Below are 21,452 nucleotides of genomic sequence, written 5' to 3'. Positions count from 1 at the left end.
CAAGTGTAGCTCTCCTCCCAGGGGCAGAGACCTGCTGGTGATTTGAGAACAGTATGTGTCTATAGGATGTTGCAAGAAATTTCATTTGCCTAAAAGATTCTTGCAAGATTTGAGTTTCAAAGTTCATTAGAACTACACAGACTATATACAGCTGTCCTATGGGTGGCTGTCCATGGTGCTGACTATAGTACTGCCTATGATGCCCATGACTGCAGACCAGCCTCTCCCAGGACTCAGCAGTTTTTCCTCTTGTGTTTCTCTTTTCTGTCTTGGTTAAAGTATTACGAAGCTTAAGTTATCGCTGAAAAAAATAGATCTTGACTTATGGTTCACAGCTTACATAGTGAATTTTTTGTACTGTTGTTAGTTCTGGAAGGTTTTTTTGTATTTGAAGGTTAGAAGGGGAGTTTGGGGCAGTGGTTGTACTTTATGCTCACCGATACTCCATTTTTAACCACTTCTGCTGAGGGGAACCTCAGATGATCATGGAAAGTGACATTGGATGGGTGGGTCATATTTAGCTCCTTCTTTGCTGGGCCTCTCCTTTCCTTTGTTATATGCCCGAGACCCTTGAATTTTATAATTGATATGGGTCTTCCTGAGTTCTGCTGTGTAGGATCAAAAGTTTTTCACCTTCTGCATCTTGATGGGGAAGAACTGGTTTGCTCTTCTCCCTGAATCAAAATCCATGGAAACTGTGGGAGAATGTAGGCTTTGAAATCAGGCAGACATTGCTTCTATTCCACCTCTTTCCCTTACTTGCTGTGTTGATTTTGGTCAAGCCACTTATTCTTTCTGAGCCTCAAGGTGCCTCATCTGTAAAATGGGGACAATTTCAACCTTTAAGTTTGCTCTGACTGCCAAGCGAGATAAAAAGCACAGAGCACAGTGCCTATTATGGAGTAGTGGTGATGCACCCTCCTTCCCCAAGTGAAAACCCCTCAGATCACTCTGAGCAGCACTCAATTCAAGCTATTTGGAATTTCCAACAGCTCACAGAAGACTTTGGTGATGCCTAAAAATAGCTGGTTTGAATTCTCCATGGACAGTTAGGCTCTTTGTGTAATTCAATCTTTCTCTGATTATAGGTAGCCATTAACAGCTCCCAGCTCACTGCCTTTCTTCCTCACCGGCATCTTTAATGCAGTAGAGCTTGGCCTAATTACCCAGGGGGGCGGTGGCCTCTTTCAAACCAAGGAGAACTCTTCCACGTCTGCCTTTAAGCTGATGCCTGGTGGCATTTACCTCATTTTTGTGAAGCCCCAGAATAAAGAGATGATGGACTTTACAAATACTTGCAGCTGGTTCCAGCCTGTTCTTCACCTGCCCCCAGTAAAGAGAGTTGACGAACAGTTGGTCTGCTTGCCTCTTGCTAGTAAAAACCCCTGCTACTGAGGTCATGCACCATCCCAGCTGGCCTGGCAATGAAGAGCTGACATTATCAGAATGTGGGGCACGGGCTTTTGTGATCCTTGGATCCCTGATGAGGGGCCTGAGAGAGCTTCTGGGAAATTCAGGTGGCTGGCATGGGGTCTCTGGAGCCCCAACATATTAGAACTTGGAAAGCCTCCTACAGAATAGCAGAGAGGTGGGAAACTAGGATGTGATATCAAATAAGATTGGGGTCAAAGCCCCCACTACCTGTACGAGCTGGAAAAGTGATCAAATCTTGTTAAGTCCTAGGATCGTCACCTAGAGAACAAGATAATAGTGTTGTCTACCTCATGGATTATTGAGAGGATTAATTGAGGTATGATATGTGTTACACACTTAGCACTAATTATGTACAGTAAACAGCTGTTATTACTACTTTTGTGGCTGTTCTTCAGCAAGAGTTGGTTTTTGGGAAGACAGTGCTGAGGGTTGCTGCTATTGTCCATGGGTTTTATACTACACAACTCCAGGGGGTGCCACTCTCACAGACCACAAGCTGGGACAAGAAGTGGTTCTGAACTCTGTGCAGGATTTCCCTTGTGAATTAAGAATGCTCAAAATTCCAAGATGCTATAAGTTGGGTTCCCCCAGAGACAAGGATGTGAGCTTTGGTTTACATGAGAGGCAACCCTGGGATGCCCCTCCAGGGGGGTGGAGAGGTGGGACAGGACAGAGAAATCAATACAAGCCCTTTACAACACAGGTCACTGCTAAGGTCAGCGGTCACTTAATCCCACTGGGGAACCATGGGGGATGGAGGAGAGTGTGCTTCAGAGATGTCCTGGTAGAGGGGCGGGAAGCTGCAGTGTTTATCATCCATCACTGGCTGAGGCTGGCTCCTAGGAAGATCAACCCTGGCAGGTGCAGCCTGTCCTTCACATGCCTTAGGTGTTTACGGTAGGTCACTCTCAGCCTATACTGGGATGGTGAGTACTGGAGTGTATTTTTTTTTTTTTTTTGGTCTTTTTTCCATTTCTTGGGCTGCTCCTACGGCATATATGGAGGTTCCCGGGCTAGGGGTTGAATCAGAGCTATAGCCACCAGCCTATGCCAGAGCCACAGCAACATGGGAACCGAGCCGCGTCTGCAACCTACACCATAGATCACGGCAATGCCGGATCCTTAAGCCACTGAGCAAGGGCAGGGATCGAACCCACAACCTCATGGTTCCTAGTCAGATTCGTTAACCACTGAGCCACGACAGGAACTCCTACCAGAGTGTATTAATAGGGCACTGATAGTGTCATCTACATAGGATCTAGCCACCCTTCACATATCATTAATGAGCTATGGAGAAGGAGCAAAGAGACATTGACTGAATCCTGATAGGTCTCAGGCACTATAAACGCTATCACATTGACTTCCATCCCAACTGTGCAGGGTAGAGATAATGGTCCCCATTTACAGATGGGGAAAACAAGGTTCAGGAAGTGAAGATACCTCTCTAAGGACACACAGCTAAGATGCTGACCCAGGTCTGTCTGAATTTAAAACCAATGCCCTTTCTACTGGGCACTAGAGCTTTTTGCAAACAAGAAGACATTCACCTATTGCTATGGAAATCCAAAATTCTTTTTTGGATTCTTTCTCTTGTGAGAGAAATCCAAATTTCTCTCACAAGAGAGTGTTAGGAATGTCAAGGGACCCAGGCTGGCTGCTTCTCTTCTGTTTTTAGACACAAAAGACAACAGAGCCTCTCACCACTGGTTGGGAGAACCAGTGACCCATTTTACAGGTGGAGGAAATGAGGGTAGCAGGAGGATCCAATGTTTTGGCCACTGTGTATTCTCAGGGTTCCAATCACCAAGCCAGAGTGGAGAGCACCCTGCAGAGAGAGTTGGCCTCCAGAGTGCTCCCCAGATCCCTTGGAGTCTGACTTTTCCACTGGACATCACAAAGCCCAAAAGCAGAGAGGGCAAGACTGTAGGAAGGCCCGTATCCATCAGGTTACGTGCTCTGGGAACTAACTTCCCAAACCTCTTCCCCTCCCTACCCCCACCCCAGGGCACACCTTGCTTGACCAAAGAGAGACTCCCAGCAGCAGCAGCTTCTGATTCTTCTCTGGCCCTTTAAGGCCTCTGAAAACCTCTCCTTACTTGGTATTCAGAGCATTCCGCTCAGTTCAGCCTTCTAAGCTGGGAGGGTCAGGGACTCATTAGCAGATGCTTAAATGTCAAAGGGAGACCTGTCTCAGCAGAGCTGGGCTTACAGAGTCTTTCTTCCTTTTCCCACTCTTGCAGTCTGGCCCCCTGGCATCCGGGAAGGCAAAAAAAAAAAAAAAAAAAAAAAAAAAAAATCACTTGGTAGGAATTCAACTTCCTCCAGGGAGACAGAGCTTTGTCTGCCCCTTCTGGTGTACTCACAAGTCTCATCCATGTCCGTCTCTGAATCATCCACCCAATGTTTATGCCTCCATTTTAGAGATGGAAACACTGAGGCTCCAAAATGAGAGGAACCATGCCAGGGTCAGTGAGGAAGGGTGGAGCTGCCTGGGTGCACTGTGTAGAGGAGAGCTGCCCATTTGACAGGTGAAGACACTGCCTTTCAGTGAGGAGAAGGATAGTCAGGATTAGAACTTGTGTCTCTGAACCACTGGTCTGCTGCCCCTGGGCCAGGCCAGCTCATCCAGAGTCTGTTGATCCTGGGAAGTTCCATGGCCTTCTACTGTGGTACCAGGCCAGATGGCCTCTTCTGGAGCCCCCACCCCCACCCCCAGCCGAGAGCTGAGCCCCCTCCAGGCCATCTGGAGATGTGTGCTGATATGGCCCAAGAGACAAGCACCCAGCTGGGGGTGATAGAGGAGCAAAACATTTGGCCCAGGAGGCCTAGATGAAAAGTCTGTGGGCTCACAGGACCCTGCCTGATGCCCCAGTACCCTCAGTTACTCAAGGTCATGTCTACAAGAGGATGCAAGGGTGACCCCTAACAACAGGCAATCCCAAAGACCATCATGGGTACACTCCAGCTCTCCATGGCCATGGTCAGAAACACACACTCCTGTGCAGAGAACCCATATGCAAGGTCTTCTGTGATACAAAGGACTGGACTGATGCCAGCAGTGCCCCTGGCTGTGGGCTCCAGGTGTGAGGTCTCCATGCTCTTAGTGTCCTGGGAAAAGATTCAGTCTGGGCTGGACTCCAGCAGAAGGACCCACCCCTCCTGTTACATTCTCTCCTATGGCTCAGACATGAAGCAGCCTTGCACTAGGGAAACAAACATTTTGTTCAAACCTGGGTGCTAGTTGTTAAGGGGTTGTTGGGAAATGCCTACCCCTAGTGACATTGGGCTAGTCCATGGGAGGCCTGCTGAGGCCCAGCCTCATCTTTTGGTAAAAGAGGGGGAGACCTCCTCTCTGGTAAGTGGTTGCCAGGCAACCCAGAGAAAGCACACAGGATTATGTCTCCTCCCCTTGGTAAGGCTCATCCCGTAGAGGTTCGACGCACAACTATATAGCCACAGTCATGCCCACTGTCAGGCGAGTGGACACATCTGCTCACACAGGGTCCTAGACTCCCACATGGGCAGACCCAAATGCACTGGGATGAACCAGGGCCGCGGGGCCACATTTAGAGTCTCAGCACTCAGCATCTACACACCCAAACAGGTAGATCTGTATTCCTATCATGACCAAACCCAGTCTCACACACACACTCACAGACAGACACACACTGCCTTCCTGTCACACATACTGTACACACATGTCCCACTTCCAAGACACACCCTCACTACAACAAGGCCAAGCTACCCTCATGGTCTGTCCCTCCTGCCCCACTGATGCTCTCATGCCCACATGTGCCCCCAAACCCCCAACCCCTTCTGATACAACTCTGTTTTCCCCTGCACAGTCCTGGGTTGAGGATCTCAGACCCCTCAGGGTGGTGGGAGGAGCTCCAGGAGGAAACCACCATAGAAGATAAGAGGTGATGGGCTTTGCACCCCTACAGTGTACACAGGACTACCTAGTTCCAAAGGAGCTGCCCTTGTCTTCAACCCCCAAACCATTGCCAGTGGCAACCCTCCCAGCCCCAGCTGTGACCCAGGGGGATTTTATGATGGGCCTTCGAATAGGGTCCCGGTGGGGAAGAGGCAGGTTAACAATTTGAATATGGCTCTGGAGATTCAGTTCTTAGGGTCAAGGTCTAGTATTTTTGGGTACTTAAAGAGAATCAGAATTTAGTATCAAGAGACCCCAGAGTGAAGGCCCAGACTTTGGGAATGATTAATGGTCAAAGTGAAATGACTGTGAAGGGCAGGGGAGGGAAAATAAATGTCACAGTGTTTTAAAAATGCTCAGGGCCTGGGGGTGGTTTCTTAAAGAGGGACAGCCCAGAGAGTGTGAGGACTGGGAGCTCAGATGTTCCCAGGTTGGAATCCAGATAATGCTACTTGTCAGCTGTGTGGCCTTGGGCAGTTCACAACCCCCTGTGAGCCTGTTTCCCCTTCTGTATGATGAGAAGAATGAGACCTACTTTGTAGGGATTAGAAGGACAAGGTATATCAAGTGTTTATACCATGTCTGGCACACAGAGAGCATTCAGTAAGATCAAGGGTGGAAAGATCTCACATTCTAGTCTCAGCCCTGCCTCTTGTAAGTTGAGCGACTTGTGTCTGAGCCTTGAGCTTCTCCATCTGTAAAATGGGGATCCTTATACCACCATGGTGATGTAACGGTTCAATGAAACCACGTGTGTGAACAGTTCAGCCTTGTTCTCAGCTGATAGCAAGCGACCCATATATGGTGGCTGTAATAACAATGATATTGCCATATAAGCATATAATTAATCATCATAGTAGATTATTATTATTGGAAGGAGCATGGGCTTGAGAGACAGAGCAACCTGGCTTTGACCTCACTCTGTCCTTTGATATCTTTGTGACCCTGGAAGCCAGAGAGTCTCCTTGAGCCTCGGTTGTCTCATCTGTAAATGAGAAGCATCTGTGGCATCTATTGCTCATGGCTGGTGCATCAATGGGGGCTCCATTAAACACTAGTGGAGTTTAAAGAGAGAAGAAGGCAAGTCCTTTTCTGAGAGAAAAACCAGCATCTCTTTGCACTGGGACCTGATTTGGTATCCAGCTGAGTTTTCTGGTTAAGCAAGGGTTTGTCCACACTGCTTCCGGCTTCCCACCTCATTGCTGAAAATCTTTAGCTCAGATACCCAACTTCCCTCCCCATCCTCACCTTGTACAGCACATTCTCTGATCTTCATTAAACCTTCCTCAGGGTGATTGATGAAATGGGGCTCCCCTCTGTGCACACTGGGCCATGGGATGGGAAACAGTCCTGTGTTCCTTCATAGGACACTAGTGGCATTTGAGGTGTGACAATTCCTCATTTGGAAGGTGGATAACAGCCCTATACAGAAGGGAATCTGCTAGTCTAACTCCCCTCCCTGTCATTTACATGTGAGGAAAATGAGGCCGGGACCACAGCACGCACCAGCATGGCTGCTGCCTCTCCCACCAGCCTGGACTGAGAGATGGGGAAACTGGAGGAGATGGCATTGGATGGTGTGAGCCTGAGGCATGCTCCAGAAATTAGCCATTTAACCCAATTCCAGATGTCTTCTCAGCTTGTTAGATTTGCCGCCACAATGAACAACTTCAGGCTACTGGGTGCCAGGTGGTAGAAATAATCACTAGAGTGCCTTTGACAGCTGAAATTTAAAATTATAATTCCTAGACTCCCTCCCTCTCCTCCACCATCCTTCTTCCCAGAGAGTAATTTCATAGCCTTTTCTTTGCACTTAAATATAGATACATATGTATATGCTAAAGAAAAAGTGGTTTTACACAATAGGTAGACCCAGATACAGACATAGATGGAGATAGATGATTTTTGCAACTTGCTTCACTTTCCCCCAAGGGTTAACATTGTGTTTCTGAGATAATCCTTAGTATGTTTTTTGCCACTTGGGTCCTTAGTATCATCATGTAACCTCCTCTCTCTAAGCCCTGTTACTCTCATCCATAAAATAAGGGTTTACTATGGACCCTGCAAAGTTCCCAAAGAGATAAAATGCGATGATATTTGCAAAGTTCTCAGAAGAGTGGATTACACATAGTACCTACTCAATAAATGGCACCTACTTTTTAGGCTCATGACTTAGATTCACTGCATCAACAATGTTCTTTGTTTTATGTGAAAACTGTGCTTCTAGGAGTTCCCGCTGTGGCATAACAGTATGGGCACTGCCTCTGGAGTGCTATGACTCAGGCTCAATCCCTGACCAAGCACAGTGGGTTAAGGATCTGGCATTGCCTCTGCTGTGACATAGGTTGCAACTGTTGCTCAGATCTGATCCCTGGCTTGGGAACTCCATATGCTCTGGGGTGGCCAAAAATAAAAAACCTATGGTTAGAAAAGTATATACAATTCAAATTTGAGAAAAGTGGAACCCAATTTAAAATGAGCATCGCAGTCCTTTAGATAAATTTGACAAGGGCCATTTTTTAAATTTGTCTTTATTACATTAAAAATTCATGTACACTTTCAAAACAGAAAAGAGTTTTACCAAAAGGTGGAAATAAAAATTGCCTATTCTATCAGTCAGAGTTCTCCAGAGAAACAGAACCAATAGGCTATATGGGTATATATTAATTAAGAGATTTACTTAAGAAATTGGCTCATGCAGTTGTGGAGGTAGGCAAGCCTGGTATCAATAGGCTGAATTCCTTCTCTGGAAAACGTTTTTGTTTTCCTCTTATCCCATCAACTGGTTAGATGCTGCCCACCGCATTTTAGAGGGGAATCTCTTCTAGGTCTCCTTTAAGTCAACTACCTGTAGATGTTAATTCCATCCACAGAAAACCTTCACAGCAACACCTGGACCAATGTCTGATCAAACAACTGGGCACCGTAGCCTCACCAGATTGACACAAAACCTAACCACCACACCCACTATTCAGAGATAACCATGGTTGTGAACATTTTGGTATATGTGCCTCTAGAGATTTATATTGAGAGATAATTGGTGTGCAAAATTGCTATTTTATATTATGTGGAGTTTCATATTCTCAGCTTTTATTTAAGCTATAAATCCTTTCTATCTCAAACATATCTTCATCTCTAAAGTAACCTTTAATATCATTGTTTTTGATAGGGCATAGTATCCCATTGTGTTGTCATTCCATACTTTATTTGTCCAATTCTTCATTGTTGGCCAGTGAGGTTGCTTCCAGTCATTCATGTGCTAATTTAAATAAATGCTGCAGTGAGCCTCCTTATTGATAAATCTTTGTGTACATCTGTAGTGGATGCAAAGGGCCCCCACTCAAATCCTCTTTACCACCAATGGCTCACATCTGCCCCCTTGCCTGAAAAATGACCGTGGGCCCAACAGCCTCTCCCAGGAAGTTGTGTCCCATGGCCAATAACTGACAGACTTTGGGGAGGGGGCACACAGCACCAAGGTTCATCTGTCCCTTTCCTTAAAGTGGGACCAACTCTGTGGTGCAGTTTACCCTCCAGGCTGAAGGTGGGTCCCGGCCAAGGTCACATGCTTACTTCCTCTGCCCTGTTCTGCTTCCCCTGCTCTTCTCCCGAGAACATGCCCTCAATAAAACACTGTCTTAAGTTGTGCTTCTAGTAAACCCAGCTTAAGACAATGTCTCTGAGTATTGTTTTGAGGATGGCTTCTGTTGAACAGACAGCAATGGCCTCCAAATTTTCTAGTGCATGACTGAGAAGTTTCCAAATTAAGTTATCTTAAAGGGAATCCTTCTGACAAATCAGTCTCTTGTAGCACTGGGTGGGCAAACTCCTGAGGCCCAAGGTTTTCCCACTAAAGCCCAGGATGATGGGAGGGAGGGGAGCACCCAGGCGCTTGAGGAGGAGCAGGAAAGCCCTGGATCTTTTGCTTCCCTCTGTCCTCAAATGCCCAGCCCTCTCCCAATGGGATCACAGAAATTTTCCGTGGCATCTATCATGTCCCTGAATGGGGAGTTGCCACAACCAAGAATAAGGAAGTGAGACATAGGAACAGTGATGAAGAAAAGGGAATTGTGTGGCCTGGCAAGAACATCTCAGTGACGTGGGTTGTTGACAGAGATGCTGGGGTTGAGTTTTCTAGCTCATGAGTCTCCACTGTGTGGCCTTTGCAAGACTCTCGCCTTCTCTGGGCTTCAGTTTATAAGCACTTCCTTCAAAACGTAGTTCTCCCAGCCTACACCTGACTACTCCCTTTCCCTCTGGCTCTCTAGATGGAAGTGCAGTTTTCCGAGGCTGCTTCCGCAGGCCTGACAACCTCTCCCTGGCCTTGCCCGTGACGGCTGCTATGCCCAACATGTCCGTGGACAAGTGTGTGGACCTCTGCACAGAGAAGGTGAGCCCACTCCTGCTCATAGAACTCCAAGGAGGCCAATGTGAAACAGCTGGAGAAATGGGATGCTTGGCTGGAGGAGTAGCAGCTCAGCCAGTGATTACTGTGATCTGTGACATGGGAGGGGAATGTGACCATTTCATGTGGATCCGAAGGGTAGGAGTTGGGTGGGATCCATGTCTTACCCTTAGAGGAAGCATGTTTGTTTTAATAGTGAGGACTGCTCAAAATGAGGGTGACATATAAACTGGGCCTAGAAGCGTGAGTAGAAGATTGCCAGGCAAAAGCAAGAACAATCCCACCTTGGAACAGACTGAGTTCCCCATCACTGGAGTTGTGTAAGCAGAGGCAGGCCAGGTGTGGCATCCAGAATTTGGGGCATTGGTTAGCACTTGGACTGGATGATCTAATGGATGGTCCTTTCTCAGCCTGAGATTCTTGATGGCTGACTGTTTATCTTTCCTCCCTCACCAGGCAGGGAGCTCCACGAGAGTGGAGACTGCCTAAAACACTTTGTGACCACCCCCGATACCCAGCATGGAACTAGGCTCATTGCTCGTGCTCAGTGATGTCTGACGAGCTCCATCCTTCCACTCAAGATGAGCTAATTACTTGAGAGTCCAATGGAAAACCACCTTTCCTCCACCCCAAGAAGGCGGTTGCTCATCTTAATCAGCTAATCTTTGATGAGGACCTCCTTTGTTCCAGGCCCCTGTGCTCAATGCTGGGGGTGCAAAGTCGACAAGATATGGTCTTTATCCTCAGTGATGGAGGCAGACTTTGTGGCTCTTCCTGGTGCTCAGCCCACAGCCCAACTCCCAAAGGCCCCTGCCTGCTCTGTGTCATCCTGCTTGGCTGTTTATCTCATCAAGGCTCCTCAGCCATGAAGCAACTCTCAGGAAGACCACTGCATCATGGATGCTGCTCCTTACTGAGTGCCACCTACATGCAGCCCTCTGCTCCCACGGGTCATATAGTTTCCCTCTCATAGCACACCCAGGAGTTGGGAAATTTTATCCTCATTTCACAGGTGACAAAACCAAAGCTCAGGCAGATGAAGTCATTTGCCCAAGCTCACAGTATAAGCAAGTGGCGGAACCAGGACCAACATCAAATCTGTGTTCTTGATTTCTAAGCTCCCCTAGAGATCCCACAGAGAGGCATCCAAGAGCCATTCAAGGGCAGCCAGGCAACTTCAAATCACTGAGCATCTCCCGAGTGCTTGCTTTGCTCCCAAGAGGCATCCTGGAAGGTCAGGGGCAAAGTGTATAAGATTAAAGGAGGTTTGACCATCTTTTGTCCAGCTTTCTCTCTTGGGCAGGATTCCCCTCTCCTGTGGCATCCTCTCCAGGTGGACATTCCTCATTCCAAGGGCCTGGGGGAACCTACAGATCAGCTAGAGCTGGGGGGAAAACGTACAAGGCAGTGAGGTCACAGGGCAAACCCGTGTGGGAAAGGGTCCAACTGTACACAGGATTAGAGGGAAGCAAACTTGTGGGGGAGGCAGGAGAGGATATAGGAAGGCCCTGCTGCAAATCTCCCTCTCCTATTTTCCTCGAATCTCCAGGAAGCCACAGGAGGAAAATGGAAGAGATTGAGTTGACAGGGGTCCAGAGCTGCTTGTGGCCAAGTGGTGAAGGGTCTGAAATGTAGGGTGTCAAAGGAGGCTTCAGTATGTGTCACCTGCTAGAAAACACCATCAGTCACTGCCCAGGCTGACCTACCTGCATGTCGTCATCTCTTTGATCTTTGGCTATGTGCTATAGTTCATATTTAATATCTGTTAGAAGGAAACCAAACCTACCATGCCAAAGCTCACTAGATCCAGCCACAGAGGTGTGACCTTGGTTTGAACCCGATGATTCCTAGACCAGCTACCAGGAAGGGTACAGGTCCGTGGGCCTGAGTAGAAGCAAATTGGACAAAGGACAGTCTGTTACCCTCCAGATCTCAGTCCATCCCACTCCTACTTAGCTGTTCCATAGAACAAATAAAGCCACTAGGAACAGCTCTTCCAGCAAAGACTGTGGCTACACATAGGTAACAGCAACTTCTTTGGCTTAAAAGAACGGATTCAGGCAGCTTTTCCCAAAGCGTGGGCTTTGTGTCACTGTCAGACCCGGTGGATTTACTGTGGAATTAAGCATAGCCATGAGAAAAACATTTGCTTTTCCATTTTCTTAAAGTCCTCCAGGAGAAAGCTGCTTCTCAGTGCTAAAATGTCTGTAACACCTCGCTCCCCTCAACTAATCTCCCTTTTACAGGAAAAACAGAGCCCACCCCAGGCTCAGAATCTTGGCGGACAGGGTGTCTGATTAGAATTTAATCACATGGTTTTGTTTTCTTAGTACTGGGGTTTCCAGTACCGAGATATATGGAAATGCTGCTTCACCAGTACTACTACTGGGAGTGATATAAAGTTTCTTTTGAAATTTGAGTTTCAGAAGGTGACTTGACACATAAAGGAAACAAACAAATAAGTAAATAAATAATAGTGCAAGAAAACAAAAAAGAAAATGGTAACTGTGTGAGGCAATGTTAGCCTGAGTGTGATGATTTCACAATGAATATACATCGAAACATCAAGTCGTACATCTTAAATAGATACAGTTTTTGTCAGTTGTACCTCAAGACAGCTGGAAAATGTAATGGTACAGGAGATAAACAGGGAAAAAATACTGCTAATGAAGCTTGGGGACCTAAAGTCAGGGAGAGTGATGGAGAAGGGGATGGTTGGAACACAAATCCTATTCTATATCCAGAGTCTGGGTTGTCCCGGGATTTGGTGACCTTCTTCCCCTTCTTCTCCCACTTCATCCCCAGGAGTACCCGCTGGCAGCCCTTGCTGGCACTGCCTGCCACTGTGGTTTCCCCACCACAAGATTTCCCCTCCACGAGAGAGAGGACGAACAGCTCTGTGCCCAAAAGTGCAGCGCGGAGGAGTTTGAGAGCTGTGGGACCCCCAGTTACTTCATCGTGTACCAGACGCAGGTCCAAGGTAAAGCCAGCCCCCACCCCACCCAGCAGATCCCCAGAAGCTCTCCTGATGGCCACCCAGAGATGCTCCAGCCAGTCCATTCCATCCAGGCTGTCAGCAAGAGGAACTGTGCAGGACAGAGGGCAGAGGGCAAAGGCAGGGCCAGGGAACGTGGCCAGACTTAGAGATCCTGGATGGGCAACAGAGGGAGGGCCCCGGGCAAGGGGGACAGTTCTGAAGACCTTCATCTCTGTCCCTTGTACTGAGGACCCCCTTGGTGGCTCTTCTTATAATGGAGGGGAGCAGTGAGATTAACGGGAAGACATTGGAGTGTAGAGTGGGAGACTTGGATCTCTAACACAAACCCAGCGCATAATCCTGAATGAGTCATTTCCGCTTTCAGGGCCTCAGTTTCTCCATCTGTAAAATGAAGCTGTAGATTGTTGGTTTTCCAATTCTAGGGTGCTGTAAATTTACCTATAAATTTTTCTTCTTTCTCCATCTCACTCATCCTTTCCATGTTCATCCTTCTCCCTTTGTTAATAGAACCCACATTCAGCTCCTCTTCCCTCTCTTGGGGCTTCCAGACTATGATGATAGTGGTGGTAGTGGTGCTGATGGTGGCACTTAGGGTTTCTCTAGATCTTTCTTTGTGCCAGACCCAGTGTTGAGTCCTTTATATGCATTTTCTTGCTGATTCCTCAGTTTTCCCATGAGGTGGGAACAGTCATTATACCTGCTCTTCATGTAGGGAAACAGACTCAAAATAGGTAAAGGACTTACCTGAGGTCCTGCTGCTTATAGAATTTCTGGATGAAAATCATTTTTCCTGATGAAGGTCATGAAGAGTGGGTGGCATTCGGAAAGTTGCCTTGCTGAGACTCTCAGTCCAAAGGAAACTCATGAAAGACCTGAAAACACTTGTCCACGTACTATGCAAGGTCCACCTACTTTGCCAAGCCTCATCTCATTTAATGATGTAAAACCCACAGTATGCCTATGATCAGGGCAATATTATCCCCAATTTACATATTGGGGAACCAAGCCTCAGAAGGGTTAAGAACTGGCTCTAGTAACACATCTACAAGGGTGATTTGCTTTCAGGTCTCTGACCCCAAAGCCCCTGCTAGAAACCCCCGCCCAGTGTGAAGAATACTCCCCACACCCTCTGAAGCCTAGAGGGCTAAAAGATACCACTGGCTAGACCTCCTCATCATCTCCCAGGAACTAGGCTCCCATGTATGGTCAGGCAGGTTGAACACTGCACAGGCACAGCCTACAGGAAAAGCAATGCCTGAAAGCCAGCCCATGCTCATGCCATGCACTCTAGATGGTAGTGCATCTGCTTGGAGGAGAGGAAGGGTACCTTTGATTTGCATAAAGGTGCTATAGGAGCTAGTGACAGCCCCACCAATAATAGCCTGTCCCTTGTTTGGCTTAATGGAGGTAACAGTGGTGGTCAGCTGTGGCTGCTTTCGTGGCAGCTGAATCCTGCTAAGAGCCCAGTGAGCAGGAATGTGTTTAGCCAGTGCAGCCCTTGCTTTATTCATACTCCAGAGGAAGGATGAGTGTTTGTTAGTTTCCAAGAAGTGTTGGTTAGTCTGTGCAGAACTGTATTGTCCCAGCTTGACAGAAGGGTCATGCACAGATTAATTATCCCATGACCATGAACAGCTTTGATGTGGACAGAACAGACACTGGAGCCTTTTCTTTTCTTTTTTGTCCTTTTTTTTTTCAAGGTCCATACCCGCAGCATATGGAGGTTCCCAGGCTAGGGGTCTAATCGGAGCTACAGCCACCAGCCTACACAAGAGCCACAGCGACGCGGGATCTGAGCCGAGTCTGTAACCTACACCACAGCTCACAGCAATGCTGGATCCTTAACCCACGGAGCGAGGCCAGAGATTGAACCGGCAACCTCATGGTTCCTAGTCAGATTCGTTAACCACTGAGCCAAGAGAACTCCATGGAGCTTTTTCAATAGCAGATAGCAAGCCCCTGATTGGTGGGTTTTCTAATTCCCAGTGCTCAGCCCTGGGCCACTACTGGGTTCTTCAGTTTCTCATGTCAGACCCACAGGCCCTACACACTTGGGGGGTTTGAGATGCACAGAGAGGTTGAGTAGCTCAGCCAGAGTAACACAGCTAGGACAGAGGGGAGTTGGGATTGAGACCTAGGCAGTCTGGGTCCTGAGTCTGCACTCTTAATCTAAGCTTCTCAACATACAAGGCAAATACTTCACATGCATTATCCACTTAATCCTGTAAAATTTATTAGCCCCACTTTACAGGTAAAGAAACCTAGGCTCAGAGAGGTTAAAAGCCTTGTTCATCAGTGTCACCCAGCTAGGTCACAATAATCCTGGATCGAAACCCAGGTCTGCCTGATTCCCAAACGATATACAATACTGCCTCCAGTATCTGCTTTGATTTATGGAGTTTAAGAACCAAATAAACTTCCTTTTTAGTGAAGAAAACAACTACCTTTACCTTGCCTCCCAGGCAGTATTCGAATGGAGAATTCTGTTTTCAGGGGAAATTGAGGGGCCAGGTTCTTTCTCTCTCCCAACATTTTACTATGAAAAAATGTCAGCCCTCCAGAAAAAATGGAAAGAATCACGCAGTGAACATGCTGCACTCATCCCATAGATTTTACATTTGTCAACGTTTTGTTCTATTTACTTTGTCATACATCTCTCCATTTCTCCATCCCTCAGTTTTTATATTTTTGGATGCATTTTGAAGTAAGTTGTAAACATCATTACATTTTGGTCTGCAAATCACTAATTATAATTCAATATTTTCTTATGATTTTTCAAAGTAAGCACTTACATAGAACAAAATGTACAAATTTTAAGTGTACATTTTAATGCCAGCTGGGTCCTATCAAATCCACATCCCTGTCTTAATATAAAACATAATAACACTCCAGAAAGTTTTTTGCATCTAGGCTCCTTTTTGCAGTATATTCCCATGAAAACCATCCCCAGACCCCTACTTGGCTTCAACAAAGATGTTTTTGGTTTAATTTTTTCCAAAGTCTGCCTTTCTCTGAACAAACAGATTAAATGTACGTGGCAGGGGAAGAGAGCTGCATCCCTGACTGGTAGCATCAATGTTAAGAATTCATAAGGTATGAGCCCTGTGTTAACACTCAAGACCCATTCTCTTTCAACCCTCCTGACAACCCCAGAATGTCATCACTGTGATCAGTCTCATTTTACAGGTGAGAAAACTGAGGTTTATTCAGATCCATCCTTTTTCAAGGCTACCCAAGCAAGGAAGTGGCAGAATTGAGATTTAAAAGTAAGATTTAAAACTTTCCCCTTGAAGGGCTGTTGTGAGAAAGCCATGCAGCTCATGGTAGATTCAATAATGGAAGCTAACACAGAACAGGAAAAACCAGGGTACAGTCTTGGATGGAATTATAAGAAGGGCAGAATGATGGGTGGTATAAGATGCTGCCAAGTAGACAAGTGAGGTGAGGCTGGATTGGATGCTTGATTGTCACTGATGACTTTAGCGGAAACTAGTTCTGTGCAGTGAGCAGGGAGAAGCCCAGAGGAGCCAGGGGAAGGAGGAGGTGGGATGTAGGGTGTGGAGAACTCTGTCAGATGTCTGGCTGAATAGGGTGAGGAGAGAGAGTGCTTGCTGGAGGGGGAGTTTTTAAATGATGAAGTTGTTTGTTCATGTTTAGATGCTGATAATCAAGCCAGCTGAGAGAGAGTGAAGATTTAGAGAGAACAGATGGAGCTATGAGCTTGGGGCGGCGGGGGGTGGGGGGGGGGGAATGGGATGGAGACGCTAGAACAGGGGATGGTCCTTCTTTCCCAGAAGCGTGAGGGAAAGAGGAGAGGATGTGAGACAGAGAAGTCTTGGGAGCTCAAGGGGTAGGGGAGCTGGGGCGGGGGAGGGAGGGAGGTTTGCCTGCCATTACTGCATGGTAAATTAGGATTGAGATCATCAGCCAGACTGAAGAAGCAGTGGTAGGACCAAAAATCCAGGATTCTTTCCTCTTCCCTTTCCTCTGCCAATCCCCCTACCCTGGGCTGTCCCTCAGCTTCCCTTACTTAGGAAGGAATTAAAAGAAATCACCACTATGACCTCTTAGCTCCAGGAGGGGTTGCAGTGGGAGGTGCTGAGGCATATACTCTCCATTAGCTGTGATGCTGGTGGCATCCTGAGGTCTCTATAAAGAAAGAGGATCAAGAGTATCAGAATGGTATTCACCTGCCCCAGCTCAGTTTACAGATGAGGAGGTTGTGGGCTAGAGAAAAATTCTATCTCTTTTGCATGCTTTAGTGTGTTAACATATTGCATGCATCATTTCTCTTAATTACTATGGTAATCAGCAAAGTAGATATTATTTCTATCCATACATCCATCCAGTCACCATTATATCCATCCTCCCACCCATCTATCCTTCTATCCGTCTATCTACCAATCTGTTACCTGCTCCATTCATCCACCCACCTACTCATTCATTCATCTGACCACCCATCTACCCATCCATTCATCCCATCCAAGAAACATTTATTATCCATGCTATATGCCAGATAGTGTGGAATGTGATAAGGAATCAGCAAAGAACAATATGGGAAGGGTTCCTGATTAAACAAACAATTATTTGAATTACAGTAGCAGTAAGTGGTATGAAAGAATTGGATATAATACTCTAATGATAGCCCAAGGAGCCAGAGGTGGAGGGAAGGGGAGGAGAGAGGGAGGGAGAAAGAAAGGAAGGTCCAGTTCAGCCGAGAGCAGAATAAGAAGCAGTCTACCTGATGAAGGCAGGTAGGAGACAGTGAAGGCTGAAGGGCCAGAAGGAGCAGAGCACAGATGAGGAAGTGAAAGGACCAGGTGGTTGGCAGGTGGGGGTGGGGGTGGAGGGGAAAGTAGGTAGTTGGCATGAGCCTGGGAGAATGCAAAGGCCAAGCCATGCAGGCCTGGAGGTGCAAATAAAAACCGTGGATCAGATCCCATGCAGATGGCTGCCATTTGTGGATTTTAAACTGCAGGAAAGTGTGGGAATGATGAGAGAGACTCACTGTGTCAGGGGAACATTGAGGCTGGAGAGAAAGCTCATCCTCCTGGCTGACTTTCACTGAATCCCTACCACATGCTCATCTCTTTTCATATATTATCTCATATAACCATGTTCCCATTTCCAGATAAGGAAACTGAGGCCCAGAAAGCACTGGATTGCATGGCTGGGAAGTGGCAGGGATGGGACTCACACCCTGGTCCTTTCTAGACAGGCTCCGCATGTCTGCCCCTGCCACTGACTCCATCTGTGCCCTGCCCTTTGCAGACAACCGCTGTATGGACAGGAGATTCCTTCCAGCCAAGTCCAAGAAGCTCATCGCTCTGGCCAGCTTCCCAGGTGCTGGCAACACGTGGGCTCGCCACCTCATCGAGCTGGCCACTGGCTTCTACACTGGCAGCTACTACTTCGATGGTTCACTCTACAACAAAGGTAAGGAGGCAGAGGGGAAGGGGGAGTGAAGGCAGGAGCTCAAGGAGGACCCCCCTGAAGGGGAGGGAAATACCCCTTCCTGAGCACCTACTATGTGCCACTCAGCTCGCCCAGGCATGTTTATTTTGACTATGTGTTTCATACCTTCCCTTCATTTACATCCCACAAACATTTCCTTAGTATCGTGTCCTGGGTACCTCACTTGCATCCATTCAATAATGACATTTATCAAGCACCTACTATGTGCCTGGGACCTTCTCACCATTTAAGTCATTCCTTGAGCACTTACTGTATGCCAGGCACCTCATACAGGAAACTGGGGACCAAAGAGACAGCATGAAGTCCCGGGTCATTCATTGACTTGGGAATACAGCCAGTATCTTGAAGGCCTAGTAGATTAGCATTCTAAATCGCTTTGAAGATAATATCCAGATGCCTTAGCTGCTATGAGCATGGGAAGCCTAGATGGCAACGAGCACAGTCTTGAGCACCAGGATAGCTTGTGTTTGAACCTTGGCTCTGCCTCTCGCTAGCTCTGTAACTTGGGCAAGTTATTTGATCTCTTGGGACTCAATTTCTTCATCTATCAAATAAAACCCTCATAGGATTTTTGAAAGGATCAAGTTGCCTGCTACATGTAAAAGGTTTAGACCAGCGTCCAGAACAGAGCTGGCGCTTCAGAAGCATCCTCCAGCTACCCACAACTTCTTTCAGTTCCTGAACTCTTGAAATGAAAACTTGATCCCTCCTTCCTTTTGGTTAAATCCTTTTAAGGGCTGTGTAGTCATTCTGGTCCAGTACTAAACTCTTCCTCACAACCCCCACAACCCTCTCTGGCTTCAGCTCCCCTCTTCCCCTCTGCTTTCCTGTACCAGCCACTCATGTGTGACACACTTTTCCCCACTCACCACAGGACCTTCTCACCTGCTGTTCCCATCACTTTTCCCTCCTCTCTTAAGATGGTAAATTCTTCCTTGTCCTTCTGTTCTCAGCCAAAGCATCTCTTCCCCCAGGAAACCTTTCTGGATGCTGCCTGACTAGGTCAGTGATCTTGGCCAGGCTGGCTGGGCTACTCAGCTCCAGAATGCAGGTTGTACCCAGGTATATTCCATATGTCTCTCACATCTGGGACCAACAGCCTTCCAGGGCATGTCCTTCTCATGGTGATGGCAGAAACATACAAGGTGAACAGAAACATGATTCATCCTGAGACTTCAGCAGAAACCCATTTCTACCCTCAATATACCTGCCAAAGCAAGTCATATGGCTGTGCCCAACATCAGTGGGGTGGAGATGTACACTCTGCCCAAAAGGAGTTCTCCAGTGCTTCACTGTCAGGCCCCTCTCATGGCACCTAAGTATGAATGCTCCTCCTCTGAAGCACTAACCACAGCAGTGATTCTACATTCATTTGTTCTCAAAAATAGAAAGACCCATGGATGGTTTTGCCAATCATTTTACCCCACCTCCTGGCATGGTGCCTGTCATGTAGTAGGTGCTCAATAAATATGTGAGTGAATGAATGAGTGAGTGAATGACTTTCTGAGGATTCCTCAGGTGGCCTAGAAGGGGGTGGGGTGGACCTCTGGTCTCCCCCAGCTCACTGCCATGTTCCCTGCCACCTGGTTGTGGGAAGGGTTTAAAGGTGAGCGGGACCACTGGCGCAGTGGGAGAACTATCTGTATCAAGACACATGAGAGTGGCCAGAAGGAGATAGAGGCCTTTGACGCAGCGATCCTGCTCATCCGCAACCCCTACAAGGCCCTCATGGCGGAGTTCAACCGGAAGTATGGTGGACACATCGGCTTTGCTGCCCATGCCCACTGGAAGGGCAAAGGTACTATGGGGAGTGGAGGGTGGGCTCTGGGGTGCAAGGGGCAGTGGGAGGGGCCAATGCTCTCTCCTGCCAGAAATCCAGGAGGGCATCTTCGTGGGCATGTGTGTGAGGCTTCAGGTCCTGCTTACAGATTGTGCTTTGCACATCCCACCGTACCCACCAGCATCACCCTCTGTGAGCCAGGCAGTTATCATGGCACAGTGGTTAAGGTGGCACAGTGGGTTAGGGAGAAAGACTCCTGGGGTTCAAATCTCAGCTCCACCACTTCCTAGAAACACTCCTTCAGCTCCCTGAACATAGATTGTCCCATCTATAAAGTAGAGGTAATAAAATCCAAGAATTTGACCCTTTAAAAACACTCAGTAAATGTGACTCATCATGCAGTTGATATGGGATTGATTTGAAGCAGGTTCAAGAGCCCTTTCCTGGGAATCAAGAGATCTGAAACCCAGCCCAAAGGTCAGTGGCCACGTGGCCATGAGATCATCTATGAGCTCCTAAGAGCTCAGGTATAGAGCATCATTTCATGAAAAATTCCAACAACTCTGGTGTGGGAGCCTCGGAGAGGTTAAGTGACTTGCCCCAGGTCATAGCTGGGAAGGGACAGTGTCACTCTTTGAGCACTAACTTCATTAAGATGATCTGAGTTTGTATTACATTTTGAGTGTAGTGGATAGATCCTACCCTATAGCACAGAGAACTATATCCAATCTCCTGGGAAATTAATATTTAAAAAAGAATATATATATGTGTGTGTGTGTATGTGTGTGTATGTGCGTGTGTATATATATGAATGACTGAGTCATTTTGCTGTACAGCAGAAATTGGCACAACATTGTAAATCAACTACTTTTTTAATAATGATTTTTTTTTCGTTATACCTGGTTTACAGTGTTCTGTCAGTTTTACACTGTACAGCAAGGTGACCCAGTCACACATACATATATACATTTTTTTCTCACATTATCATGCTCCATCATAAGTGACTAGATATAGTTCCCAGAGCTATACAGCAGGATCTCATTGCTTATCCATTCCAAAGGCAATAGTTTGCATCTATTAACCCCAAATTCCCAGTCCATCCCACTCCTTCCCTCTCCCCCTCCCCCTTGGCAACCACAAGTCTGTTCTCCATGTCCACAATTTTCTTTTCTGTGGAAAGGTTCATTTGTGCCCTGTATTAGATTCCAGATGTAAGTGACATCAAAGGGTATTTGTCTTTTTCTGACTTACTTCACTTAGTATGAGAATCTCTAGTTCTGTCCATGTTGCTGCAAATGGCATTATTTTGTTCTTTTATAGCTGAGTAGTGTTCCATTGTGTATATATACCACATCTTCTTAATCCAATCATCTGTCATTGGACATTTAGGTTGTTTCCATGTCTTGACTCTTGTGAATAGTGCTGC

At 47.0% G+C, this 21,452-nt stretch overlaps 1 protein-coding gene across 12 annotated transcripts in view; it reads left to right on the top strand.

Annotated features, from left to right (window-relative positions):
- WSCD2 (WSC domain containing 2) overlaps positions 1–21,452 on the top strand; it is a 159,740-nt gene that overhangs the window by 129,594 nt on the left and 8,694 nt on the right. For all 12 annotated transcript variants that reach the window (XR_014826440.1, XR_014826441.1, XR_014826439.1 and 9 more), the window contains 4 exons: positions 9,637–9,758; positions 12,579–12,753; positions 18,043–18,207; positions 19,844–20,044. Coding sequence is in view for 8 of the 12 variants with exons in the window: in XM_084994618.1 (XP_084850744.1) it covers positions 9,637–9,758; positions 12,579–12,753; positions 18,043–18,207; positions 19,844–20,044 (663 nt within the window). In the remaining 4 variants the exon portion in view is untranslated. The remainder of the gene's footprint in view (positions 1–9,636; positions 9,759–12,578; positions 12,754–18,042; positions 18,208–19,843; positions 20,045–21,452) is intronic.

The sequence above is a fragment of the Sus scrofa genome, chromosome 14 (assembly GCF_054392235.1).
Source record: "Sus scrofa isolate SSC_HxYL_T2T_F1_AM1 chromosome 14, Sscrofa_HxYL_maternal_Yorkshire_Landrace_v2.0, whole genome shotgun sequence".
NCBI lineage: Eukaryota > Metazoa > Chordata > Mammalia > Artiodactyla > Suidae > Sus > Sus scrofa.
Note: the sequence above shows the minus strand (reverse complement) of the source record. Positions and strands in the feature narration are given on the sequence as shown.